This window comes from Esox lucius, chromosome 5 (genome assembly GCF_011004845.1).
Source record: "Esox lucius isolate fEsoLuc1 chromosome 5, fEsoLuc1.pri, whole genome shotgun sequence".
In the NCBI taxonomy this organism is placed as follows: domain Eukaryota; kingdom Metazoa; phylum Chordata; class Actinopteri; order Esociformes; family Esocidae; genus Esox; species Esox lucius.
The window spans coordinates 15,676,001-15,700,987 of record NC_047573.1 but is presented as its reverse complement, the minus strand read 5'-3'; the positions used below and the strand labels follow the sequence as shown (position 1 = coordinate 15,700,987).

The 24,987-nt window shown below is 42.1% G+C and overlaps 2 protein-coding genes across 5 annotated transcripts; one reads left to right on the top strand and one right to left on the bottom strand.

Annotated features, from left to right (window-relative positions):
* Positions 1–646: 646 nt before the first annotated feature.
* On the top strand, positions 647–15,127 carry LOC105023019 (forkhead box K2). Of its 2 annotated transcripts, none has more exons than XM_020046820.3 (9): positions 647–1,137; positions 2,651–2,845; positions 3,564–3,714; positions 4,397–4,543; positions 11,724–11,917; positions 12,080–12,282; positions 12,365–12,622; positions 12,726–12,923; positions 13,441–15,127. In XM_020046820.3, exons 1-9 carry the CDS (start codon positions 857–859, stop codon positions 13,644–13,646), a joined length of 1,833 nt encoding a protein of 610 aa, XP_019902379.1. In that variant the 5' UTR covers positions 647–856; the 3' UTR covers positions 13,647–15,127. The 2 variants fall into 2 exon arrangements, with proteins under 2 accessions (XP_019902379.1, XP_010890176.1); XM_010891874.5 differs by having other exon boundaries at positions 13,438–15,127.
* A 1,445-nt stretch (positions 15,128–16,572) lies between these two features.
* Positions 16,573–24,689, bottom strand: wdr45b (WD repeat domain 45B). 3 transcript variants are annotated; one of them, XM_010891875.4, is made up of 11 exons: positions 24,489–24,689; positions 22,066–22,140; positions 21,864–21,893; positions 21,131–21,232; positions 20,847–20,934; positions 20,572–20,666; positions 20,209–20,399; positions 20,004–20,089; positions 19,782–19,883; positions 19,271–19,392; positions 16,573–18,886 (listed from the first exon to the last, which is right to left on the bottom strand). In XM_010891875.4, the coding sequence occupies exons 1-11, from the start codon at positions 24,553–24,555 to the stop codon at positions 18,780–18,782; spliced, it is 1,065 nt and encodes a 354-aa protein (XP_010890177.1). In that variant the 5' UTR covers positions 24,556–24,689; the 3' UTR covers positions 16,573–18,779. The 3 variants fall into 3 exon arrangements, with proteins under 3 accessions (XP_010890177.1, XP_010890179.1, XP_010890178.1); XM_010891877.4 differs by lacking the exon at positions 24,489–24,689 and adding an exon at positions 24,000–24,085; XM_010891876.4 differs by lacking the exon at positions 21,864–21,893.
* Positions 24,690–24,987: the final 298 nt, after the last annotated feature.

The window sequence follows — 24,987 nt, the reverse complement described above, 5'->3', positions numbered from 1 at the left end:
AGAGTGTTGGTGTTGTTTCATGGGGGTTGCTCTTGCATTTTTGGTGTGTTTACTAAATGGGATGTAGAATGTTCTGTTGGTTCCGTTGCCTAGTTACGAGGTCATCACTAGAGTATTGTGTATGGCTCAGAAACTGGTGTACCCATAGGTAATAGAGCAGCTTTATATTTTGGTGTATCCTTATAGAACACTTTGTATACTTTAATGTACCACTTATTATCTGGTATACGCTATGGGTGTACCAACGGATTGTAATGTAAAGAAACCAAAATTCGTCTATAAGCTAAAGTTAAACTGCATTATTACACATGTCTGCAGTCGAACTGTTTCAGAAGGAGGCCAAAGACGATGGAGGTTGGATGAAGTGAGGAAATTCGTTTGAGAAAACCTCGTCGTTCTGCGTGTCAGCCTACATTGCAACCAACCTTACTTTATAAAATCTCAAACTCGGTGATCCAGGTGGGTGGAGATTTAATACAACGACCAATGGAATTTACTACAATTAGTATACTCCGCCCACTCTAAGTACCGGGTCATGTAAAACGAATGTGTTCATTGGTGAACACCAACACATTCTTTGAAGCAATTGGCTTATTGACATATCAATCACCTGCTTTCCGCCCATTTGGCCTCCTTTGGTTGGCTGTTGTCCCTTCTCTTTCTCTCTGTCGCGGCGGTGTGTTGGAGCCGCTGTCCCCGGTCTGGCACGTTCCTAGCCAAATTGTCCTCGGTTTAAAATTGGATTCCCCTTTTACGAAATCTACAAATTTCTTAACCCTGCCAAATTTGAGGTCGGTAATCCCTAATTCGCGCCTATTGCTCATCACACAGTCTCAAAATTAGAACCCCCAAGAAGATGGCGGCGGGGTCGGCAGTCGCCCGGCTTGAGGGCCGAGAATTCGAATACCTGATGAAGAAGAGGTCGGCGACCATCGGACGGAACTCATCGCAAGGCTCGGTGGACGTCAGCATGGGCCACTCTAGTTTTATCTCTCGCCGGCATCTCGAAATTTTCACCGCTGGTGAAGACGGCACCGGTAGCGGGGAGTTCTACCTCCGATGCCTCGGAAAAAACGGGGTGTTTGTGGATGGGGTGTTCCAGAGACGAGGTGCCCCACCTCTGCAGCTCCCACGAATGTAAGATTGGTTATTATTTTAGATTGTTTGTCATGCAAGATGAGGAATTATTTTGGATTGTATGTCAGTGTAGAACCGCTAACGTAAAGGTGATAATATTATGACCTCCGCTTTGTTATTGTTTTGTTCCCCGGCCGCTGCACGTGTTATGACAAGCAACACCCGGGGCGCGTTCAATCAGACGTTCTGATAGAACTACGCTACGAGTTTCGGTTATTTGTAATTGTAATAATGTCGTGTGTTGGCTCTATTAATGGAATTTCTATCTGTAATGTTCGAGAATGTTTTGCAATTTGGCGTGGATTGTTACATATCCACACCTAGCGAGCCTCTATGTAGCTAGTAAAGCTAACTTTAGAGGAGTTAACGCTAAAAACTAGCGGGGTATACTAGTTTTCGTTTGACGGGGTCGAGTTGAGCAGCGAACAATGTTTGCGGGATTTTCTTGCAATAACATTTAGTCAACGCATATCCCTACTTATTTTTGTCCGTTACAACAGCGGTACTTCGGGTGCTCCCCCAAGATATTTTCCAGAATATAACCACTACTTTGGCTCAAGAGAATTCCGCCTATAAGGCCCCTACATCTCTTAATGTGATTGGTCCATACACCTTGATTGACTTACCATGTTAGCTGACATTCTATTGAGGTAAAAGTTGGACCACGGTTGTACTGGATAAACAAGTACATTTCCAGAATTGTCATTCCGAAAGCATCGGCTATTTGTGTCTCAATGTTGTTGCTACCACATCCCGTTAACATGAATCGCTCCACTGCTCGATACTGTTAAACTAGAATGATTTCAGTATGCTAAACACAATCTGGTAGTCATTTCTCATGAGCTTGATGTTTATGTATGGTTAGAAATACTGTCATATTTACCAGGACATATGCAGCTAGTTGGCAGTTTTTTTGCAATGGACCACGCTTTGGCTCAATATCAACTAGGTTTTAGTCGGTGTGTTGCAATGTTTGCACAGCATGTGAGAAAAAACAGGCTTATTGCATATTCTGCCTCTATAGCAAGCACTATCCACTGTCTTTCTAAAGGGAGCCAGGAACCAAATGTTACATTTTCTAAGTAGGAAATATAAATAGGGAGTTAGAACTGGTTCTGATTATTAGATTTGCAGACCACTCCGACTGTATTACTTAGGTCAGAAATATCATGTCACAACAAGCCAGTCTGGTAACATAACAGATGACATGGTCCAAATATATCCCACCGATGCAAATATACCCCATGTAATAATAATTTCTGTTATGTAAGCTTCATGATGGCCTACCATATATAAACCCTGTTAATAGGCTAACTCCTCTGGCTCACTTTGGTCTAGACCCTATTACAGTTTCTCTGCTTGTTCTGACTAAGAGAGCCATAGCAACACTGCTGGTGTGTTGCAGTCAGTATGCATAATGAAAGGGACATTTTTAAAATGATTGAGGTATTGGTAGGTCTGGAAGGCCTGTACTTGTCACGTCCTAATGTTCTTTCTGACTTTCCTTCTCCAGGTGTTGTTTCCGGTTTCCCAGCACCAACATCAAGATCACGTTCACAGCCCTATCCAGCGATAAGAAGGAGCGTAGGAACGTGTCGGAGTCGCCGGTCAAGCCCGTCCAGCCACAGATAGCGCCGCTTACCATCAACATTCCAGACAACATTGCCCATCTTGTGAGCCCCCTGCCCTCACCAACGGGCACCATCAGGTTTGGACTAAACACAGTTTGAGCCATGAAGCATTCCCAGAAACAATCTGCAGTTTGCTGAGTGTCTGCCGGTTTTGCCTCTTCGTTGTATTTGATTTCAGGGACAATGGTCGCCAATTAGTAGGGAACTACTTTCACCCGGTTGTCTTAAGGGCGACAAAATAATGGGCGCTAGGCCCTCCATGGAATGACTTTGCCTTGCTGGTAGCTGGGTTATTCAGATCTAGATCTTAAAGTCTGTTCCACTGCTGATTTTCTTTTTTGTCCTCCTGTCTAATCAGGGACTGACTTAGACCTTGGTCACCAGGTGGGTGCAATTCATTATCAGGCTGAACAGAAATAGTCTGTCAGTCTCTGTTGGCCACATCAACAGTCCATGTACATTGAAAATACAAGCTCTAGAGTTGACTCTGAACAGCTGTTGTCTCTTCACGCATTGCCAGCAAAGAAGAGCACTCAACATGACTAGCTGGGAAAACCAGCACTAAGCAGGTTTTTCTCTCCTTAAACCATATAATATAAAATAACTTCTAGATATCTGTATTGGTCATCCACTACTGCAGACTAACATTTGAAATCCTTTGTTTCATGACTGCCTGCACAGGTTCTATCTTTTTATATGCCTGATAGAGCTGAGATCTTTTCTACCATAATGATTTTCATGTTCATCACCAAAACAGACTCTGCCTTTTAATAAATAAAGAATTGTCTACCACAGTGCTGCCAACTCCTGTCCAAACTCCTGTCCGTCAAGTCCCAGAGGGGCGGGGCTGTCGGGCTATAGGATGGGCCGCGTGTTAACTGCCGATCTCATCAATGAGAACTCTCAGACAGATGACCGAGATGGTTCGGGGGGAGACAGTCCCAAGGTAAGACACCAGCCACTCTGCGGTTCATCTCTGTAGTCTGGATGTCCTTGGTTTTTTATTTCACATTAATATGAAGATGAGTCAAATCAGTTTAATGGAGGCCAAAGGAGACATTTCTAGCTCTTACAGATCATTACTGGTGAGGTGTTGTGGTTTTGTGGGGAACGCTGGTGAACTCATCTAAAACCTTGTAAAGATGTTCTTTTAAAAATGTCATTATTTTGCGTCATACCCAGTCAATGTTGTTGACCTATACTTAGTATGCGCTAACTAATTGGCATTCCCATTTATATACTTCAATAAAATCTGGATATAATGGGCAGTTACTCCACCTTTGACAATGGTATTAATAAATACTCTTTTCTGATTGTCTTGAAGGGCATTCTAGAACATGCATTATTTCTCTGTAACATGCAGGTAATCCTCACTGTAGAATGAAATGGCTGTTCTTTATTTGAGCAGCTTTAGAAAGAAAGTCACATCTGAATCATTGCCATTGTTGAATTTCATAATGGCAAGCTTGGATGATGGTTTGGTTAGCCAAGCTAGCAAGGCTGTTTGTTTGGTTACCAAGGTAACTGTTTCCAGCTAGTAAACTTGACCCAGATAATCACATCAAACAACGAAACAAACAACTCAGTGATGTAATATCATGTATCTGTAACATTCGTACTGTCCACAGGATGACTCAAAGCCACCGTATTCCTACGCTCAACTTATAGTCCAGGCAATCACCATGGCACCTGACAAGCAACTGACTTTGAATGGGATTTACACTCACATCACCAAGAACTACCCCTACTACAGAACTGCAGACAAAGGCTGGCAGGTCAGTGAATCCACCATGAATTCTATGCTGCTTTGACACATTTTCCTTAAGATGAAAGACACACTGACGTCGAAACGAATTACTGGCACTCTTGATAACGATGCCAAAAATAAACCATACAAATATGGGGAAGATTTCCTTTTAAATCAGCCACAGAATTTCAAGCAAGTATTCAAAATGTCTGTAGAATATTTTAAAATCGGCATATGAACATGTAGACTTGTAGCAACTACTAGTGTTGCTGTCAAACGGACTCTGATAAAAGGTTGTGCATAATGCAGTGCACAAAAATATTTCTGGGGTTTCATTTCTACCTGCAGATTGGTTTTTAAACTGTGGTAGCTGTCACATACTGTTGCATTACAGCAAGTGTTTTTACTCCCCTATACAGTGGGGAGAACAAGTATTTGATACACTGCTGATTTTGCAGGTTTTCCCATATACAAAGCATGTAGAAGTCTTTAATTTTTTATCATAGGTACACTTCAACTATGAGAGACTGAATCTATAAAAAAAAAATCCATAAAATCACATTGTATGATTTTTAAGTAATTAATTTGCATTTTATTGCACGACATAAGTATTTGATGCATCAGAAAAGCAGAACTTAATATTTAGTACAGAAACCTTTGTTAGCAATTACAGAAATCATACGTTTCCTGTAGTTGTTGACCAGGTTTGCGCACACTGCAGCAGGGATTTTGGTCCACTCCTCCATACAGACCTTCTCCAGATCCTCCATAGGACTTTCAGCTCCCTCCAAAGATTTTCTATTGGGTTCAGGTCTGGAGACTGGCTGGGCCACTGCAGGACCTTGAGATGCTTCTTATGGAGCCACTCCTTAGTTGCCCTGGCTGTGTGTTTCGGGTCGTTGTCATGCTGGAAGACCCAGCCACGACCCATCTTCAATGCTCTTACTGAGGGAAGGAGGTTGTTGGTCAAGATCTCGCGATACATGGCCCCATCCATCCTCCTCTCAATACGGTGTAGTTCTCTTTGCAGATAAGCATCCCCAAAGAATGATGTTTCCACCTCCATGCTTCACGGTTGGGATGGTGTTCTTGGGGTTGTACTCATCCTTCTTCCTCCAAACACGGCGAGTGGAGTTTAGACCAAAAAGCTCTATTTTTGTCTCATCAGACCACATGACCTTCTCCCATTCCTCCTCTGGATGATCCAGATGGTCATTGGCAAACTTCAGACGGGCCTGGACATTTGCTGGCTTGAGAAGGGGGACCTTGCCTGCGCTGCAGGATTTTAATTCATGACTGCGTAGTGTGTTACTAATGGTTTTCTTTGAGACTGTGGTCCCAGCTCTCTTCAGGTCATTGACCAGGTCCTGCCGTGTAGTTCTGGGCTGATCCCTCACCTTCCTCATAATCATTGATGCCCCACGAGGTGAGATCTTGCATGGAGCCCCAGACCGAGGGAGACTGACCGTCATCTTGAACTTCTTCCATTTTCTAATAATTGCACCAACAGTTGTTGCCTTCTCACCAAGCTGCTGCAGTTAATACAGGAAATGAGTGGAGAACAGGAGGGCTTCTTAAAGAAAAACTAACATGTCTGTGAGAGACGGAATTCTTACTGGTTGGTAGGTGATCAAATACTTATGTCATGCAATACAATGCAAATTAATTAGTAAAAAGTAATACAATGTGATTTTCTGGAGTTTTGTTTTAGATTCCGTCTCTCACAGTTGAAGTGTACCTATGATAAAAATTACAGACCTCTACATGCTTTGTAAGTAGGAAACACTGCAGATTTCCCAGGTTATCAAATACTTGTTCTCCCCACTGTATATTTCCCAGTATGGGGACTGAGAGCAGTATGGGGCCATTGAAGGCATCCACATTTTTAATGTAGTGAAATGGGTAAACCTTCCAGCTTGGCGCAGATCTGACGTGACTCAGACCGGGAAGGATCAAAGTGTCCGTCATTAACGAGTGCCTGGGGTCAGTCAAAACATGTTGGGCCAGTGAAACCATGTCAGGTTGGACCAAAGACTCGTTAGCACATGTTTGTGTTTCAATTTAACACACCTACTCTGTAGCAGTCTACCGTTGATTTTTACGCAGAGAAGTTATTTGGTGGTTGGTCATTCCCTTAAAGCGCCCATATTTTGACTGCTTTTCAACAAGTTAAAATAGGTCTATAAGTTCCATAAAACATGTTTCTGAAGTTGTTTGCTGGAAAGGGCTTGTAGGAAAAGATTCTTACCACCCTCTATTACCCTCTGTTTCAGTCCCTTTCAAAGTTTTCTGCTGCTCATTGCATATTCATTAGCTGCTGCTCCTTTGCCGACACCCACTCTAACTGTTACCATGGTAGCGGGGAGAGCGTAGTAGTAACGGTCTAACGTAATTTGCTAGCTAAAATGTTAGTTTGCCAAAACACTTCTTGGTTAGTTTGTGTAGAATTGCAAAATAAAGACATGTATAGAACTACTTACATGTCCCTCATCTGCAGGTATTCCACACAAAGTTGGAATTGCAAACTCTTTTAGCAAAAGTTTCTTGGCTAATCCTGGCTTGTACTGACCGAAGTTGGAGAAACCGCCCGTCTCAAAGTGGTTAGCACATACCGACAATTTTTTGACAACTGTAGCAGGGACATTGCCTTCAAAAATGAATTCAAGCCATGCCGCTGTTCTGTCCTCTGCGGCTGGGACGCGATGGAGTGTTTTGTGCTCCTCTTTACAGCCAACAACAGCACAGTTTAAGTGGTGCTTCGACATGGTGCTTCTGAATCAGTAACAACATGGAGGATATCAAGAGAAGTTACTGCTGTACCTGGTGGGTGGAGCCTATAGTTACTGCTGTACCTGGTGGGTGGAGCCTATAGACGGTGGAGACATTAGGTATGCTCTGTTGGGAGGGGGTGGAGGGTGGGAATATTAAAAATGTTTCGGACTGTGACGTCACAGTCCGAGGAGTTTTCTAACAGCTCACTCAGAGACTGAAGATGGAGGACATTCAGAAACCCATATCTCACTCAAAACACTTTAAGCACCAATTCACTCCCATGACTAGTCGCAACTTTTCTACTGGTAGGTTACATAAGGTGAGGTTTTCAAAACAGAATGTCATACAGAGGGTTATGTTCTTAAGCAGTTAAGCTACAGATGGTGAGTTGTTCAAAGCAAATGAAAGCATCATTAATCTAATTGCTCACATTATTTATTTTATGGGAAGTGATTTGACGAAGTTAACATTTCTAATAGTAAACAAATGACTAGCAATATGTTGGGTAATGTTAATAGTCTGGGGGGGAAAAGTGCTACGAAACTTGAGTACTTTTCTTGGATAGACCAGTAGCAGTGCCCCACCAGTTTTGTTTCCCCATAAACACTGCAAATGTTATATGAATTAGATATGCCCCCTCATTTATAAAAAGAAAAAGCCCCCTCAGTCATTTTATCCTGGGTAGGCTACCATCCAGAGCCTGCTGCCATCACTGTCAGTAGTCTAATACATTTATATCAGATTCCTAGTCCAGTTATAAAGTCAAAGGTAAAAAATACTTTGAAAACAGCTATAGCGGTTTGCGTGTGCTATCACAGTGTCTAAATGTCACAGTCTAAATGATCATACTTGACTTATAAAAAAGTTAATAAAATGCTAGCATTTTAGAGCTGTGACCACTTGCCAGCATAGGTTGGTGAAACAAAAATTATACCCTCAAATACCAAAATTCACCTGAATTTGCCAGTTGTTAATTTTAGGCCCTGTCACTTTGAGAATAAGCATCTGACCTGTAACAATGTCAATTTGTATTTCAGTCATTTGTCTTGTTCTAAGCAACTTTGTGTGTTTATCTGCAAGTGGTTATGTGAACAAACCAAACAACCCAGTAATAGTAAGTACACCTTATTTAATGAAGTAGCTATCAGGTCAAGGCTAGAGGTAAGAGAACAGGGAAAGGATATGCATTAGTTCAGTGGTAGCTGTGGACGTATTTCCGATATTCCGTAAAGCTACGGTTTCAGGGTTTTTTGTAAAATGGGAAGGGACCAGGAATTAAAACAAACACCCGCCAAATGCTGTTCAATTTAACTAATGTTAGGTCAATTTATCAACTTTTCCAGCCACTTTTGCGGGTGGCGACGTGTACAAGAACACAATTGTCTGTTGAGCCTGCCAGAGTTGTCCTCTAATCTCATTCCCAGTCCAGGTTTTATGTGCAACATTTAACAGAAGAGATGCCTGCTAACAGGGGTTACATGGGCTATTTTCAAATCACCTGACATAACAATGAGCCCAAGCCAGCGGTGTAGGCTTCGATGTTGCACAGCTTCTAATTGCCTGAGGAAAAATAGCTCTGCTTCACTCATCCGTGTTGCTGTAGTCAACTCAAGCATCTAATGCCATGGATTTGTGCACATTTTATATAATTACATAACATAGTAGCTGATCGCGCAGCTCTTTAACTCATCCATAGGTGCATTAGAGAAAAGGGCAATGGCAAACATCAGTGAGCATAACTTTATATTCAGTGGGCGTAACTATATATTCAGGAAGCCCCATGTTAAGTAACACCCCTGACCTGCACTCTGCAAATATACCATACTGTGACAATGAGCACAATTTCTGTGCTTATGCACACTTGTGCATTTTCTCATTTTTGGGGGAAAACCATTTTGGTCTAAGTGTGCAGAGCATGGGATGCCTGGGCCTGAGAAGTTTGTGAGGAGGGTCACAGTGTTGAAGGCTGCAGAACTAGGATGAGAATGAAGAAGAGTCTGCTTGGCCAGGATGAAGAGCCCTAGTGACGGGGGGGGGGGGGGCATCTTTGTTTGACTGACCTGACTTTGTTTGAGAGCATGCTTAAGTGTTTTAATAAGGAAAGACCAAAAAAATAGCCTCTGGTCATATTGAAGTCAAAAGGGATGTTCTCCGTGGTCAGGCATCAGTCCAGAAGGTGGAGAATTGAGACAAGCTGAAGAAGGTGGTGAAGAGTTTCTTTTAGAGTGACCGGAGCAGTGTATAGAGTGGAAGAAGAGTCGATAATTAACATAGCCAAAGTGCAAGAGTGCAGAGCGGACCTGGAGGAAAGGGGATGTGGAGAAGGAAGAGGGCAGGCTCAGCGAGGCAGAATCAGGATAAACAGAGGAATTGAGGAGACTAAGGGAAGGCGAACAAAGATTGCAACTGCACATGACCAATAGCTGAATGCTTTACCAAGGCTTTTTTCCAATAACTGTTTTCAGGATCCCCGTCCTTCCACAAATAACTCCTTTGATATCAGTTTTCTGTGTATGCTACATCATTTCTAGCTACAAACATGCTCTACAAGATGAGCATCACTATAAACTATTCTTACATTAGCAAATGAAGCCCGGCTAAACATTTTCAGGTTTGTGACAATACATATTGACAGTATAAAGGGAATCTGCTTTTTCCACAGATGGATATGCATTCTCTACTGCAGCCAATTTAAAATGTCCTAAATGCCCGTTGCCAATATGAATGTTGTGAATGACAATACAAATGTGCAATCCAACAGCAACATACATTTGCTTAGTTCTCACTGCACATGGTAATCCTGTACTGTAGGACCTACACACTAATACAAAAGGGACTGTTTTGGCAACAGCTGTATTTTACCACAAGATACCATTCTATGTTGTATAGAAACCCAACAGAGACCCAGTATGTGCTCATTTTTAGCAGGAGTAGGCTAATCATCGATTCGGGACCATAGGCAGTCCTGGCAGTTAGCTCTGTGAGAGGATAACGTTAGATGCCTGCTGCAGTTTACAATCCTCTGATTGGCTCGTGAGCGCACACTCCATATAGCCTCTGTCCAGATTTGTGCTCTGGCAGGCTTAGCGTTGTTACATTGAGGAAACCAGGCATGGTCATTTATTTCTCTCCCAGTTGTTAGTCTTTTCAAGATGAACAGATGTGGTGTTGGCCTTTGTGAATGGTGAGTTATGTGGGTCTGTGACTTGACGTAAACCTTATAATACATAACCACACGTAAGTGGCGATACAATAGATATTGTGATTCTACTGATTACATATTATGTTATATTGATAGGATACTGTGATTTATAATTTTTTCCCCTCCAGGTTCATATCATTGCTCCCAGACCAAGAGCAAGCAATGAGAAACAAAGCCCTTTAAACAATATCATATTGTGTGTGTGTGTGGAAGCCTTATTACTGAGGACCTAGTCTGGGTCATCTAACTTCAACTGGGTTAGTAACAGAACAGTAACAGGAACTCTTTGAGGCAATTGGCCAAAAGAGCTCCACAATGCCCCCTGATTATTGGAAAAGTTTGAATCCAAGTGCCTGTGCCGTTTATTAAACCCCAGCAGTGCCATGGTCAGGAGAAAACGTATTTGACCCCCAGTGGAGCACTAGTCTGGGAAGATTCAGTATGGAGGAATACTTAATGTCTTTAAGTGTGTTCTCCAACCTTAAAGTTGGATCCTTGTGCTATACTTATCCTGCAATATCCCTTATATCTACTATTATTTTGTCCAATTCCTGATTATGGCCATGTGTAGAAAGATAGAGATTTCACATTTGCATAAAATACATTCCTCAGTGTTTATATAATTAATTATGTCAAGTGTGCCAGTAATTACAAACCTTTCGGTGTATAAAAAAAAGTTACGTTAACCTGTCAGTGTCCATCACAACTCTTTTTCAACTGATCTACTTTGCTTACACCTTTTTTTGTCTCTTGTTTCTCTATATGATGTTCTACAGTTAACTAGTTGTAACATGTCTCTTGTATTACAATCTCAGTCCATAATACATGCAGTAAAAATCTTAATGGAACTCAAACAATGGAAATGTAGAAACCTTTGTAGGAAAGATAGTGAACCTCCTTATTGCATAGTAGCTTATAGCATAATAGGACTACATTTATCCTGTTATTTCACACTATGTTGAGGTAAATTGGGTTATGGTGCTGGTATGACTGTCAACCTATTAATGGCCTGGTCAGCAATCCATAGAATACATTACATTTCTAAATGGTTTGCTGAGAAAACTAACTAATATATCTGGAATCTGGAATTGAGTATCCAAATTGCAGGCCTGTTACAACAAATAAATGCTAACTGTTTCCTTGTGTTCCTTCTCCCTAGAGTCTGCATTCCATTGACCTCTCTATGCAGCGATAACCTTACTGTAATGAATGCTCTCGCTTTCCTGTATTCTAGAACTCAATCCGTCATAACTTGTCACTGAACCGCTACTTTATCAAAGTAGCCCGGTCTCAGGAGGAGCCAGGTAAGGGATCGTTCTGGAGGATCGACCCATACTCAGAGGGCAAGTTGTGCGAGCAGGCATTCAGGAAACGCAGGCCTAGGGGTGTACCCTGTTTCAGGACACCACTAGGCCCCCTGTCATCCAGGTAAAATACCTCTGCTCTCATACAGTAAACTGCATTGTGAAATGGATCAGATGGGGACTGCAAATGAAGTCATTTTCCTCTCTGGGATACTGAGCTCAAAATGTTTTCATATTTGCATGCACCCTTTTCCACCATTTTGTCTGCCTGTTCCGTTTACTCCAGAAGTGCCCCAGCCTCTCCCAGCCACACAGGGGGGCTGTCTGCTCACTCCAGTGGTGTGCAGACCCCAGAGAGTCTCTCCAGGGAGGGTTCTCCCGTCCCCATGGACCCAGAGCCAACCCGGGCCTTGGCTCCCACTGCTGCCACTGCCCTACAGCCTAAACTAGCTGTCATCCAGGAGGCCCAGTTCGCTCAGAGTGCTCCTGGTGAGTTATGTCCGGAGTTGTTGCTTTTGTGGGTGATGAAACATTGTTTCCTGTCTGACCTCTAACACCTTGTCTCTACTAGGCTCTCCTCTGAACAACCAGCCGGTTCTGATCGCCGTCCAACGACAGTTGCCCCAAACGACCATGAAGCCTGTGACCTACACTATGGCGACACCTGTCATGACAACAGCTGTAAGCTCGGCCTCCGTTATGCAGACTGTGCACGTGCTCCAACAGATTCCGATGGTCACCATGGCTACCGTCGCTGCCACTCAGAACTCTGTCGTTACGGTGAAGACAGAACCGCAGGAGAACGGTGGCGAACACAATGGGGTCAAAGGTGAGGTGAACCAGTTGGGTGTATAGACTCACGGTTTTCTTTTGCTTTTACACCACTCGCCTATGAATGAGAAACTAATGGTTTGTTGGTTTCTCTTGCCCAGTCAAAGTGGAGCCGGTCCCTGCCATCACTACCTCCTCTATAGGCGGAGCCAGTCGCATCATCCAGACGTCCCAGGCCACACCTCTAACAACTGTTACCATCGTTCAGCAAGCCCCGCTGGGCCAGCACCGGCTCCCTATCAAGACCATCACACAGAACGGCACTCACCTGGTCCCCATCACTACTGCTGCTAACACCGGTAAGACCCCCATGAAGCTTTCATGATTAAAGGATGTAACTTGGCTGGCTTTTTCATTGGGTGTCAGGGCTGGGCGACATAATGGCATTATCACCTATCGATTGGCGTAATAGAATTCCATTTTAGAATGTTTTCATTGAATTTTTTGCTGAATAGAATGAGAACCGCAAAATAGTTTCAAGATAGTCTTGAGAAAGGAAGTTCAACTGCTGTCGTAAATCACTCTACTTAAAATTAACCGTATGCTTCTGTAAATTCAGTTGCAGTAAATGTTACCATGGCAGGTTAAACTTGTATAGTCTTGTAATATGGTTGAAGGGTTTTTAATGTCCTTAAATTGTGCGAGTTGCATACGATCCTGCCTCCAGCCTTTGATTCGTGTCTCAAATGATGTATACTGTGTGTGTACATTGTGTTGATTTCTGCCAATTTACCCTCTGATAATGTGTTAATCCAGACATGTTCAACCCGATTGAGTAGTGCTCATTAATCACCCCCCCCCCCTACCCCCCAGCAGTGGTGAACCCCCTCCACCTGTTGGCAGCCCACGCCTCAGCCTCTGCATCACTGCCCACCAAGAGGCAGAACGGAGAGTTGGCGGACCACCCCGAACCCAAGAGAGTGAAAACAGAGGAGGGGGGGGAGAGCATAGCAAACAGGTCACACGCACATGGAGATGGGGAGAATGGGGTCAGTGAACAGGCTGACTCCTCTGCTCAATAAGCCCTACTACCCCCCCCCCCCCCCCTCCTTGATCTGTTTTCACAACCAACCGGACCACCACTTAGAACCACGTTGATGATCTACTCCAAGGTGCCAAAAGGAGAAGAAATGGATCCACCTCCGGACTACAAAATGTGTTACCAGTAGACCGACCACCGCCCACCCCATGGGTTTGAAAAGAGACCAAGACAAAAAGCAACAACCACAAAAAAGGAAAATGACAAGTTGCTAGGGGATGTCCCTGTTTTGGAGACTCATACAAAAACGAAACCTTAAGAGAAGCACAGTAAGCCTTCATGTAGAAGTTTAAAATAAATAAATAAAAATATATAAAAATGTAATTGAGATCAAAACGGACCTCTAGACTGACCACCAGAATCACCAAGCCTTCCACTGCTGACTGGAAAGTGTCTCTTTCAGCGGGCATGTTTGTTTTGTATTGCTCAGACCTCCTGGTGGGCAGGGTTGGTTAGTTCTGGACCATTCACTTGGTCCTAAAGCAATATCTGCCCACCCAGGGCAGTCAGCCATGCAAAAGAGACTAGCTCTGTTTCTACCCAGGACAATTACCCCCAAGGGAGGGATGTAGCCAATGGCATCATCCCTGTGGCACGATAGATAAGCGCTTAACATTTGGGAATAGATGACTGAAACAACAGTTAAACGTAGTTATTCCGTAAAGGGAAGTGTATGTGTGGAACCATTCCCTATATCTTTGGCAGCTAGCCTTCATGTCAACCTACCTAATGCAGTCGCGAGTGAGTAGATATGCCGTATTTTGTTGTACACGTATCTTAGGATCTGTGAGTTTTACCTCCTGTTTCCCAAGGCACAGTCATTAGTAATAACTTGTACTAAAAGCTAAAAGAAGCGGGGTTAAAAACATTTAACACCAACTGATATTGTGGGATCCGCTTTTCTTTCCTATGTGGACTCTTTGTTCAGTGAAATGAATGTAGTCTCCTTTTCCTTCAAGAAAACACTATCTATGGAGTGGATTGTTTTGTTTTTCTGTCAAACCCAAGATGTTTCTTTTTCACTGTACATCTACAGATTTTTCATATTTTAACAAATATCCTATCAGAAAGTATATTTCCATGCGTATTTGACCGTAGGCTTCTTCATCAATGCTTGCATGTTACCGAATTTAGAGAAAATGTACATGAGCCGATAAGTGAATATGGAACTGAAGAAAATAAGGCTGAATCTATGCTATACTGTATGATTCTGACCAGTGCTGCACTTACCCTCTTCCTAATTTTGATTTGTATTTCCCTGCTTTGTTTTCCTTGTCTTCAATGGCTGTTTGTTACCTTTGTGTTTAAATTGGCAGTCTCCTTGCTTGATTATTTTATTCTGTTCAGGCTCCCTGAAGCCTTTTCAGATTGTATTCTGTTTCCACGAGGGAAAACAAGTGATTGATGTTTGTTCCGCTTCAGTGGGTAAAATGCTTCTTTTTTATAAATTAATTTAAAACCTCTGTCCTGTGTCACACTGTTGTCTCTTTTGTGTTTCTGAGTCGCTCTAATTAAAAGACTTATTCCCAGAGAGAAACAGACATGCAATGTTTGGCGTATTGTCAAGTAGGCCTAGTCAAAGAACATTGTTCTAAACCTGAGATCCTTTGAAGAAGGGAATAATAGTTTCAGCAGCCAGTATTCCTCAGTGACATCCACAATCCTTCAGTGAGGCGTCATGGAAACGACACCATGTTGGGGAGGCACAGTATCATAACACTGGAGTGGAAATACTCGTGTAGGATCTTAATTTGCTGTTGTTGCTGAGAGCTCTGTATAAGCTCCCAATGGTTTCTATTGTTCAGTGACAGTCAAACTTTTTTTTATTAGTGTAAATGAATCTTCAACAAAAAATAATACTTTACTGCTGTAAGAAACTGGCTCATATCAATACAATAGCTGTGTCCTGAGGCAGCCACACAGCAGATAGAAGACATCTCTGCCTGGTGGAGTACTAGTGTAGTTCCAGGGAAGTAGGGAGCACAGTTGTGTTGATTGCTTTAAATTGACGGTGCATTCCAATGAGTTTAGGTGGTGTTCCAGGAAGTTAGTCAGACCAGATGTGTGACAGGCGGGCAGAACACTTCCTCTTTGAAACATGACTGCTTTTAGACACTGCTCCCTACTGTCCATAGTGCACTACGGTTGACAGGGGACCATGTGGTCCTGGGAACAACTAACACAGTAGGTACTCCACACTCAGGCCAGTTTATTAGGTACACTACCAATCTGATCACTCGGACAGCGAGTCACATTGTTTGCTATTTAAAGTGGGCTGACAAGCATTGAGGCATACAGTTACTGTTTGAATTAACTTTGGAAGAGACACCGATGATGAGTGAATTTGGTATTCCTGTTGCTTCATGTTGTTGGCAGTCAAGGATTTGGCATAAGAAGCATTAGTCCATTTACCAATCCTGCCTGGTGTTGATGGTACATGCTGGGGGTGCAGGTGTAATGGTGAGGAAAATGTTTTCCTGGCACACATTAGTTCCCTTGATACCAGCTGAGCAAAATTTGAATGTTGTACAATCCATGCCTCGGACCTCTTAGCAGTTTTGAGGCAAAGGGGAGGTCCGATGTGGTACTAGATGAATGTGCCTAATGAACTAACCCACTGAGTTTGTGTAGGTATTAAAAGTTCATTTGGATGTAGCAACAGACAAGTTCCCCACTTTGAGCCCTGAGGTAATGGATAATGAAACAAAAACACTTGAACTGCCTGAAAACTAGCCCCACTTTCCCGGAAAACACAAAAGGAATTTTAAACTGTCTAGGGGGACTTGGGAATTGTTTTTATACCAAGCATGTTTTCTTCTAAAGAAACCTTGCCAATGCATATGATACTAAATCAGATAAAACGCTACTATAAAGTCAAGATATACACTACTCCAGATCATGTACAAATGTACAGACTGACATTACAATTTATTGACAAATTTCAATGCAGTTTTTGTACAATCACTTTTGAATTAGTCACAAACAGGAACATTTGTACCGTGTCCCTATGTAGCCTATGGTAGTAAATCAGAGTGTGATCGGCGTGGTGTTTCACATACATGGTGGAGGGTGTGTTTAATGAATTCCACCGGCACCTGTACAATCAGAGCTGGAAAGCAATGAATGAAATGCATTCAGGAAACAAACTCAAAGAGGAATGAAGTAGCAATGCTGTGTTAATATTTAACCGGACAAATTACAAATACACAGAAAGGTACAGAATAATATATTGAAGTACTGCATTGTAGGGTCATTCACATGACTATGAAGTGGATGCTGTAAAATCATGCTCCGTGTAAAGCTGACATTTTTTATCATACATTTTAGATCAGATAACTTAAGCAGAAGTTTGCCAATTCAGACCATAGTGAACAACGATGTTCCTCACAAGCTAACTACAGACGGCTTTACCACACCACAAAATAACAGGTGTGTATTCAGTCACAGGGAGGTGGATTTGTTTAATTATTTTAGAATGTGTCATGTAACACATCCATACATTAGAAAATGTGTTTGAGACATGGTAAGTAAACAGGTGGACGATGTATATTCTACACACTTTGAGCAATGCAGAATAGTGCATCAGTTTACAGTGACAGGGAAGGTATGATGCTCTTGTTTATTTGAAAGAATTCAGGTTTCGATCTGTGTCATTGGAGCGTTACAGATTTCATAATGAACGTGACGTAATTCTCCATAAGCAGCGTTAACCATAAATGCTGTCTTCACAAATCCCAGAACACTGTTTTTAAACGTAATCACTGAAAAATATTAAACCTCCGCACTATAGACTGAATAGCCCAGAACCTCTTCTGTATCTCTAAGATGTTGTTCAGAATGACATTAGAGAAAGTTACTGATTTAAATCTTAATATTCAGTTTTGAGCTAAATTAAAATACTACATCAGTGTTTTGGGGTCTCCATAGAGGTAAACTGCAAAGCAGAATCAAGGAGTTAGGCATACAGCTAATTTACCTCAACATTTTGATATTACTGTTTTTTGTAGGAAAAATAAACTTGAAATGGTTTAATCAATTCAACAAACAGGTTTTTTTCTAAATCAGAATTTAGCTTATAGAATAGTTATTTCTGGTTGCTTAACAAACTCAGCTGGCTCACTCAGTGAATTAGCCTTATGAATTACCCCTCAATTCTCAAGACTCATACTGTAAAGAATATTGCACATACAAACATTCATACACAGCAACAACATGAAAAGGGCGGCAGAAGCAAAACCATAACACATTCACCGACACCAGATACTAATACTTCTATTCTGTACAGACTACGCAGTAAGTTACATGTGTCCGGTCTTGTGTCTTCATTGTGTTTATACAGTAATTAAGTAGAAGCTAAACCTAACTCTACTGGCTGAAGGTTTCACCAAGTGAAATCACTAAGGTAAACCGGATAACCACTGTAAATACCCTTAAAGCTTGCGGCATCAAATTCATATATATATAGTAAATAGGAACTTTAAAGGGTGACCCAATTCTTCAACTAGATGAAGTATTTATTGTCAATGTGTTTATCCAAGTTATCTAGCTAACTCAATGGTCTAACCATGTAAAATCCCACCCATGTAATTTGTATATACAGATGTGAGTATACAGTACAGACACACTCAACTCTCCATTCACCTCAGAGGCACTCCCTATATATAGGAACGGTGGTTAGTTAATTGACAAAAAGTTTCTCCCATGTATTTACCTGTTATTTAAAAAATAACGAGAATAAATCGAACAATCGTCATAAATTCCACGGAAGACATCTTTAAAAAGCAACACTTTTGTCCTTTCAAAAATAGTTTTCCCCCCATCTTTCATACTCAGAAGAGCAGGACATAGAGACCTAGGTGACATCAGTTAGAGTATGTTCTCATCCGTCTGTCTTTTTCTAGTTTCTAAGGATGGCCTCCAAGTAGTTTGTGCCAGATGTCAGTCCCCATCTCCCTTGGTTCATCCATCCATTCCTCCTTGCATGTTGTGTCGTTTGAGACCATGTCTCTTTCTCCTTTCCTGATGCTCCTACATTAAGAGTCCATCAGCATTGGGTGATGAGAGACACCCTCCCCTCAAGCACCCCAATGACTGCTGTCAGTAGGAGGTTGTATGGTTAGATCTTCTCGTCGGTCATCTCAAGGAACTGGGCGTAGACGTCACGGGAACACTCCCCCTTCTGGTTGAACAGGAATTTGTAGTAGCTGCCGTCAGCACAAATGGCTGTGGAGAAGATGTCACATCAGCAACTGTTCAAAACTAGATTTTTCTGGCGTGTCAGAAAAGTATTCACAAATGAAAAAAACTTTTCTGGGAGTTTAAAGTCAATGGGATTGACAATAAAAAGTTGCCAAATCAACAATAAAAAAAGTGTCAACACAGACATTTCAAGAACTTTATAGGAAATGGGCAGGGTTCAGGAAGTGGTTGGAGAATGTACAACTTATGACTGCGTTGGGCTAAGGTTTGAATTGGGATTACTTTCAGATTTAGGCATTGCAGGTTAGGTTAATGTTTAGGGACAGGGAACATGGATTTCTGCTCACAAGGGTTGTGTGTGTGTGTGTGTGTGTGAGAGAGAGTGAGTCACAGGCATGCATCGCTCACCTATGACAGAGTTGGGTTCTGTTCCAAAGGCACACACACATGGAGAGTTTGATGGAACCTGGAACTTGGAGAAGCTCCATTTGGAGCTGAAGTACTTTGGGAGGAAACTGGCTGAAGCTAGGCTGAGGAAAGAAGAAAAAACAGCATGATTCTGGGAAGCTTTTGGAATCGCAAAAAACTATGTTTTTTGCAATGGGATTTTCTGTTCACTAGTTCTAAGACAAATGTGGTCACTTTAAAATGATTCATTCATTATTACAGGAATCCACTGAAATTCTGTCTGATTATACAATTGTTTGTAATTCAGTCAATACGTGATGGATCATTTCAATTGTTTTGAGTATCTAATATCATATTGAAACTGTAATATTTATCAGAATAGTTTTTTTCTCCATATGCCCTTTTCTCCATATGCCACAACTGTCTCTAATCCATGACTAATTTGCACCAAGGCAGTACTATAGGATCAGTGTTGCAGTACTGTAGGATCAATGTTTTGTCTCATACAGACCTGGATTGCTTGTTCCTCTTTGGGTCCTCTGCAGCAAATATGTGTACAGTACCATGGTCACTAGACACACAGATCAGGGACGCGTCCTGGTTGAAGTTGATGCTGATGACGGGAAATTTGTGATCAGCACTAATCCAAAAGAGTAATCTACTCGATTACACGTAAACATCCAGTAATTTGTAACATGCGGTTAGGAAGAGATATGGGTCGGCAGCGCCTCACCAGTAGATGTTAGCAGCTTGTGAGCCTCGCCTCAACTCCTGAATCAGGTGACCTGCCATGGTGTCAAATATTCTGATCAGGGTCCCCTAGAGAGAATCAGAGACGCAGTGCTGGGTGACAAGCGACGAGGACAACCAATGCTACATTCCCCTGTCTACGCCCAGGAGTAGGGTTCAACGGGTCTCAATTAAAGGCGTGGAGGTACTTTTTCAGAGGCAGTGGCAATCCTGGTCCCCTGCAGGTTGAGAGCAATGCAGCACAACGCCCCTTCGTGAGCCGGGATGTCCACTGGAGGCTTCTCTGTATTGGCCAGGTCCACAATCTGCACATGCCCAGAGTGGGTCCCCGGGAACGCCAGCAGAGAGTTGTTACTGTTGGGACACAGCACACATAGACCTGGACAGAGACGGGGAGGGGGGGGGGGGGGGGGGGGCAGATGATTGCACGGGGAGAGGAAGGCGTGAGGGAGAGAGGTTTCATGACTACACGTTGTTTTCAGTTATGTACCAATGTGGTTAAGACCCGGAGCTACAGAAGACAGCGGAAGGCACTTCCCCTGCTGACTCACCTTTGGGGTTGTAGCATGTTTCAAACACATGCAGCTGATGAGGGTTGTGTGTGAACGTGAACACTTTGATCATCGAGTCCAGTACCACCACGATCCTGGTGACATTGGAAAGACCGACGAAAGGACACGCCCACGTGTACAAATGGAAACGGGAAACATCGGTCAGAATACAGTTAACGCCTGCATACTACTTTCGAACTTCCCCTGTAATGTTCACTAAAGGTGACTATTAATGTGTGGCTGTGTAGGCACTCGACACAGGAGTGTGTTCCTACCTGTCCCTTCTAAGCTTCACTGCTTTGACTTCCGTGGAGAACTCGATTTCAATTACAGTCTTCTTCTTCAGGTCGTCCCAGATCATCACTTAACAATCCGAGATTAACAACAAGTAGAACAATCCCAAAGTCAGTCTCAACTGGCAGGAAATAACTTAATACTGAAACTACCATGGAAAATTATACCGTAGAGGGGACAAGAAAACATTTCAAATGTGTGTGTTATCTGAACTGGCTAGATTTTTACAGGCACGTTTAACAAGCACCACACACAGTAACCATACCTTTGTTGGGTGGGTATTTGGGCTTCTTCCCTCCTCCAACTAGCGCTAGGTAGTTACACCTGAACAGCATCTCAACATGCCCGACCCCGCCCTCCATGAACTCTGGAAGACATATATAACCACCTCATTGGCCATGAAACTGTCAATCTAGCAGGTTGTGTGTAATCTTAGCCAATAAGGATTAGGGTGATGCCTTAAAAAATAAAAATATACTAGAAAGATCCAAACTATTATTCCAATACTTCAAAATGTTACTGGAAAAATTAGAGATCTGTCCCTGATCAGAGGACTTAATGTGTTCTAATATCTCAAAGTTGTAGGTGTTTTCATCAAAACCAGCAGAGCAAATGGTAGACACTCATTCTATCTGCACATTCAAACAATCCATTCCAGCTTGCATCTCTGTAAGACAAATCACTGTAGTCGTGCTACTACTCCATATCAGAGCACCTGCATTCATAGGTCAAAGATGGAACATTTATGAGACAAGTGTGGTAAATAATGCTGGGCTGGGACCCTGCAGGGCCAGGTTAGGCCATTCCTGGCCTATAGACTATTCATTTAAATACTGTAAGCTGCTTCCTATAGTGACTTTTGGACCAGGTCATATGAGGAGTCACGTGCAGGGCGCGGAGGCAGAATGATTAACTTCCTCATGACGCCCTCCTCATCCGCCCAGAGCACCAACCCAGCCACATCCAGCTCATACATAACAGGAGCAGGAAGGAAGTACCTCGGCTCCCACTGTCACACTGCTGTATCCCTGTGTGCAGCAAAATGGCCTTGATTTACTCCAAGTAGTGCTACTAATCTGTTGATGTCAACAGAATGGTAACCCCAGAACATTTGATTAATTGTAAATCAGGGGGTAAATGCACATAATGAATCAGGATTATCCAAAAGGAATTTGCTGTACAATATTTTCACATAGTTACCTTGTTTTTCTTTCTCTTTGAGTGGGTCTGTGTTGTACACTCTAAACCCATTCTCCATTCCACAAGCAAAACATCCTGGAAGGGGAACAGAAAATACCAATGGTTGGAACAACTCACGGTCAAAATAAACTCAGTGAATGATAAAACTTGACTGAACCACTGTTTTTGGGCTACAAAAGTCCATGATTATTAGGGAGGTCAACTAAGGAAAGACACTGTTCCAGTGACCATCCTATCTGATCCTCTTTCCAAACAGATATGGAGCTTGTCCTACTGCTCCAATTAGCTGATGACACTTTGTGTGAAGAAATGCACACAGTAAGCAGTGTTTTAAACTTTTAAAACACTGCTTTTTAAATGTCCTATCAGTCATTGCTTTGTTTAGAGGAAGACCCAATAAATCACTCACTGCTCAGTGAAGAAAAGCTACACTTGGACCACCATCAGACAGAACAGCCCGAGCTTATATTTGCAACATGACTGCCTAAAGCGCTATGGAATAATCTTAATCAAAAATTAAAATAAATTATTAATTATTGTTTGGAGTTTTAAAAGAAAATAATATACTGAAATTGACTAAGTTAAATTAAAAAAACATATAGAGGATTTTCCCAGCCTGGACATTTTCGTTGTCTTAGGCTAGCCTACATGATAGATTACATGAGCAAGACCACCAAATTTGCACTGTCAGGTTTACTTGGGTGATGATGTCGCAGAGATTTCTTTTCACGGCCTACGTCCCCTAGAGGAAAATGTATGATTGCAGTGCAGCATCTGGAATGTTTGTTATATCCTTCCTTCATCCCACCATTAAATGCATTATTCCTAAAAGGAATAATGTACCCTAAGACAATTCATGTACAATAGGTTTTTGCTCATTTAGTTAATGGATATATAAACATCTACGCCATCTAAACTCAGGTACTAAGGCAGACTATAGCCACAACATTATCGTTAGTAGCAGATGTGTATTCAGTGTTTGCCATGACATTAACTCGGGTGAACCCCTAGCAAGCATTAAAAACCAACTATTCCCATATTTTTACCACTTACCTACATTCATTGCAAAGTGTGCAAAGCTGTCATCAAGGAAAATGGTCACTACTTTGAAGAATCTACAATATGATCTGTATTTGGATCCGTTTTGGTTACTACATGATTCGATGTGTTATGTGATAATTGTAATGTATTTCACCATCTTTTAATGCCACTATTATTCTACAATGTGGAAAATAGTAAAAATAAAGAAATATCCTGTGAATGAGTAGGTGTGCCCAAACTTTTGACTGGTACTGTGAACCGACTGTTTATCACAACAATAAGGCATCTCTGGACGCTGTGTCCAGACACTCCAAGATGCATCGTACTTAACAACGTGGCTTAGTTTGTCCATATACCACACCTATTCGTGCATTACTGTTAAATAATATATCAAGTCGAATTGCTGTATCCAACCACTCAGTGTTCATAGCCCAAGCCGTTATGTATTGGCCATAAACACAGCGTCGCTGTCCTCCCTCCAATGCTAGAAGCAGGTAAACTGCGCCCCCCTCCTCCTAATGACAATGTGTCCCCCAATATCAAAATGCCCCTGGTCGTGCATCATCGCTTAAATAATCATAATTTGTGAAAAAATACTTCAATGCATATCTAATGTTTCGTAAGTTGTATTCAATGTCAGTGAGAAAATGCTACAATGACAAACAAAAAACATAGCTACAATTAGTTGTAGTAGTTTTTGCACAGACCCATGCAGCTGTGAGCCACCAGCCAAGAAAATACACCACCCCAGAGCACAGGTGATCAGAGCATGCTAAATAGCTCATTAACAAAGGTCTCGTTGGTCTTCCGTAGCTAAAAACATGTTTAAAAAGTTAGCTCATGATGCTATTTTTATTTAACGCTGATATGGAAGATACGTTTCCAAACCTTACCCGCTCAAGTTCACTTTAAGACCGGATTCTTAACAAAACACACCCGCGTAGCCTACTGTCGCGTCGTCTACGAATGAGCTAGCGGAACAGCTGTCCGCTTTCCACTAGTTGGAGAGTTAGCTAGCTAACTAGCTAGCTACATACCGCTAGTTAGCTATTAGCTACTGTACAGCACTGTTTCGTTTCTGAATTATAGGGCCTAGTGTATTTATTAACTGCAATTCTTAATATATATTTTTTAAAGATAACAGTTATACTATCATCGAGTTGACAAACGACAATTCAGTAGTTATTCCACAACTACGTAGCCAGTTGCCTACGTTAGTAATGGATAAACATATAAGGAGAACTAAATAACAAGATATACCCGCTAAAGCAGGTAGAGTAACGTCATGACTACACGGTAGCTCCCGGCCTCAAGACGTGTTAAGCGCTGCTGGGAGCGACGACAGAACTGTCAACCAATTCGATGCAGAAACAATTTCTCACCATGATCCTGATTGAATCCCGCGTACAGGAGTCCGTTCCCATGAGCATTCGTTGGTAGTAAATTCATTATTCCGATCAGATAATTACAGTCGTCTCATATGTTAACAGAATATTCACAAAACGCTAGCTAGCTACCATTCCATTCCGACTGTGCCACACAGCCAGACAGGAAAAACAAAACAGCTCTTTACACAGGACGCTCAAAAGAGCAAAGAGCGATCGATTGGGGAGTGGGCGTTTCAGACTTTAGGGGAGTGTCTGGAATCGGGAGATGCTATGCGGACACGCCTGGCCTGTAAAATTACGTCTGAAAAACGAGTAAAATATTATTTTTAAAAAACGATTAAGCATTAATGGATTAATCATCAGAGTAGAAATCTGATTTTATATGACTCAGATTCAACATTCTAAAAAAGACCGTGCTCAAAAACAATAGTATGCATTTCAGGCATAAAACAGTAATCAAATATTTGTATCAAAGTTCAATATTCAAGCAACA

Bases quoted from the DNA above. Each gene is read 5' to 3' on its own strand.
- LOC105023019 (XM_010891874.5), top strand. From the start codon at position 857: ATGGCGGCGGGGTCGGCAGTCGCCCGGCTTGAGGGCCGAGAATTCGAA. The intron at 3,715-4,396 runs GTAAGACACCAG...TACTGTCCACAG, and splicing joins CGGGGGGAGACAGTCCCAAG to GATGACTCAAAGCCACCGTA. The intron at 11,918-12,079 runs GTAAAATACCTC...CGTTTACTCCAG, and splicing joins CTAGGCCCCCTGTCATCCAG to AAGTGCCCCAGCCTCTCCCA.
- wdr45b (XM_010891875.4), bottom strand. From the start codon at position 24,555: ATGAATTTACTACCAACGAATGCTCATGGGAACGGACTCCTGTACGCG. The intron at 22,141-24,488 runs GTGAGAAATTGT...TTCCCCTTCCAG, and splicing joins GGGATTCAATCAGGATCATG to GATGTTTTGCTTGTGGAATG. The intron at 19,884-20,003 runs GTGAGGCGCTGC...TCCCGTCATCAG, and splicing joins CAAGCTGCTAACATCTACTG to CATCAACTTCAACCAGGACG.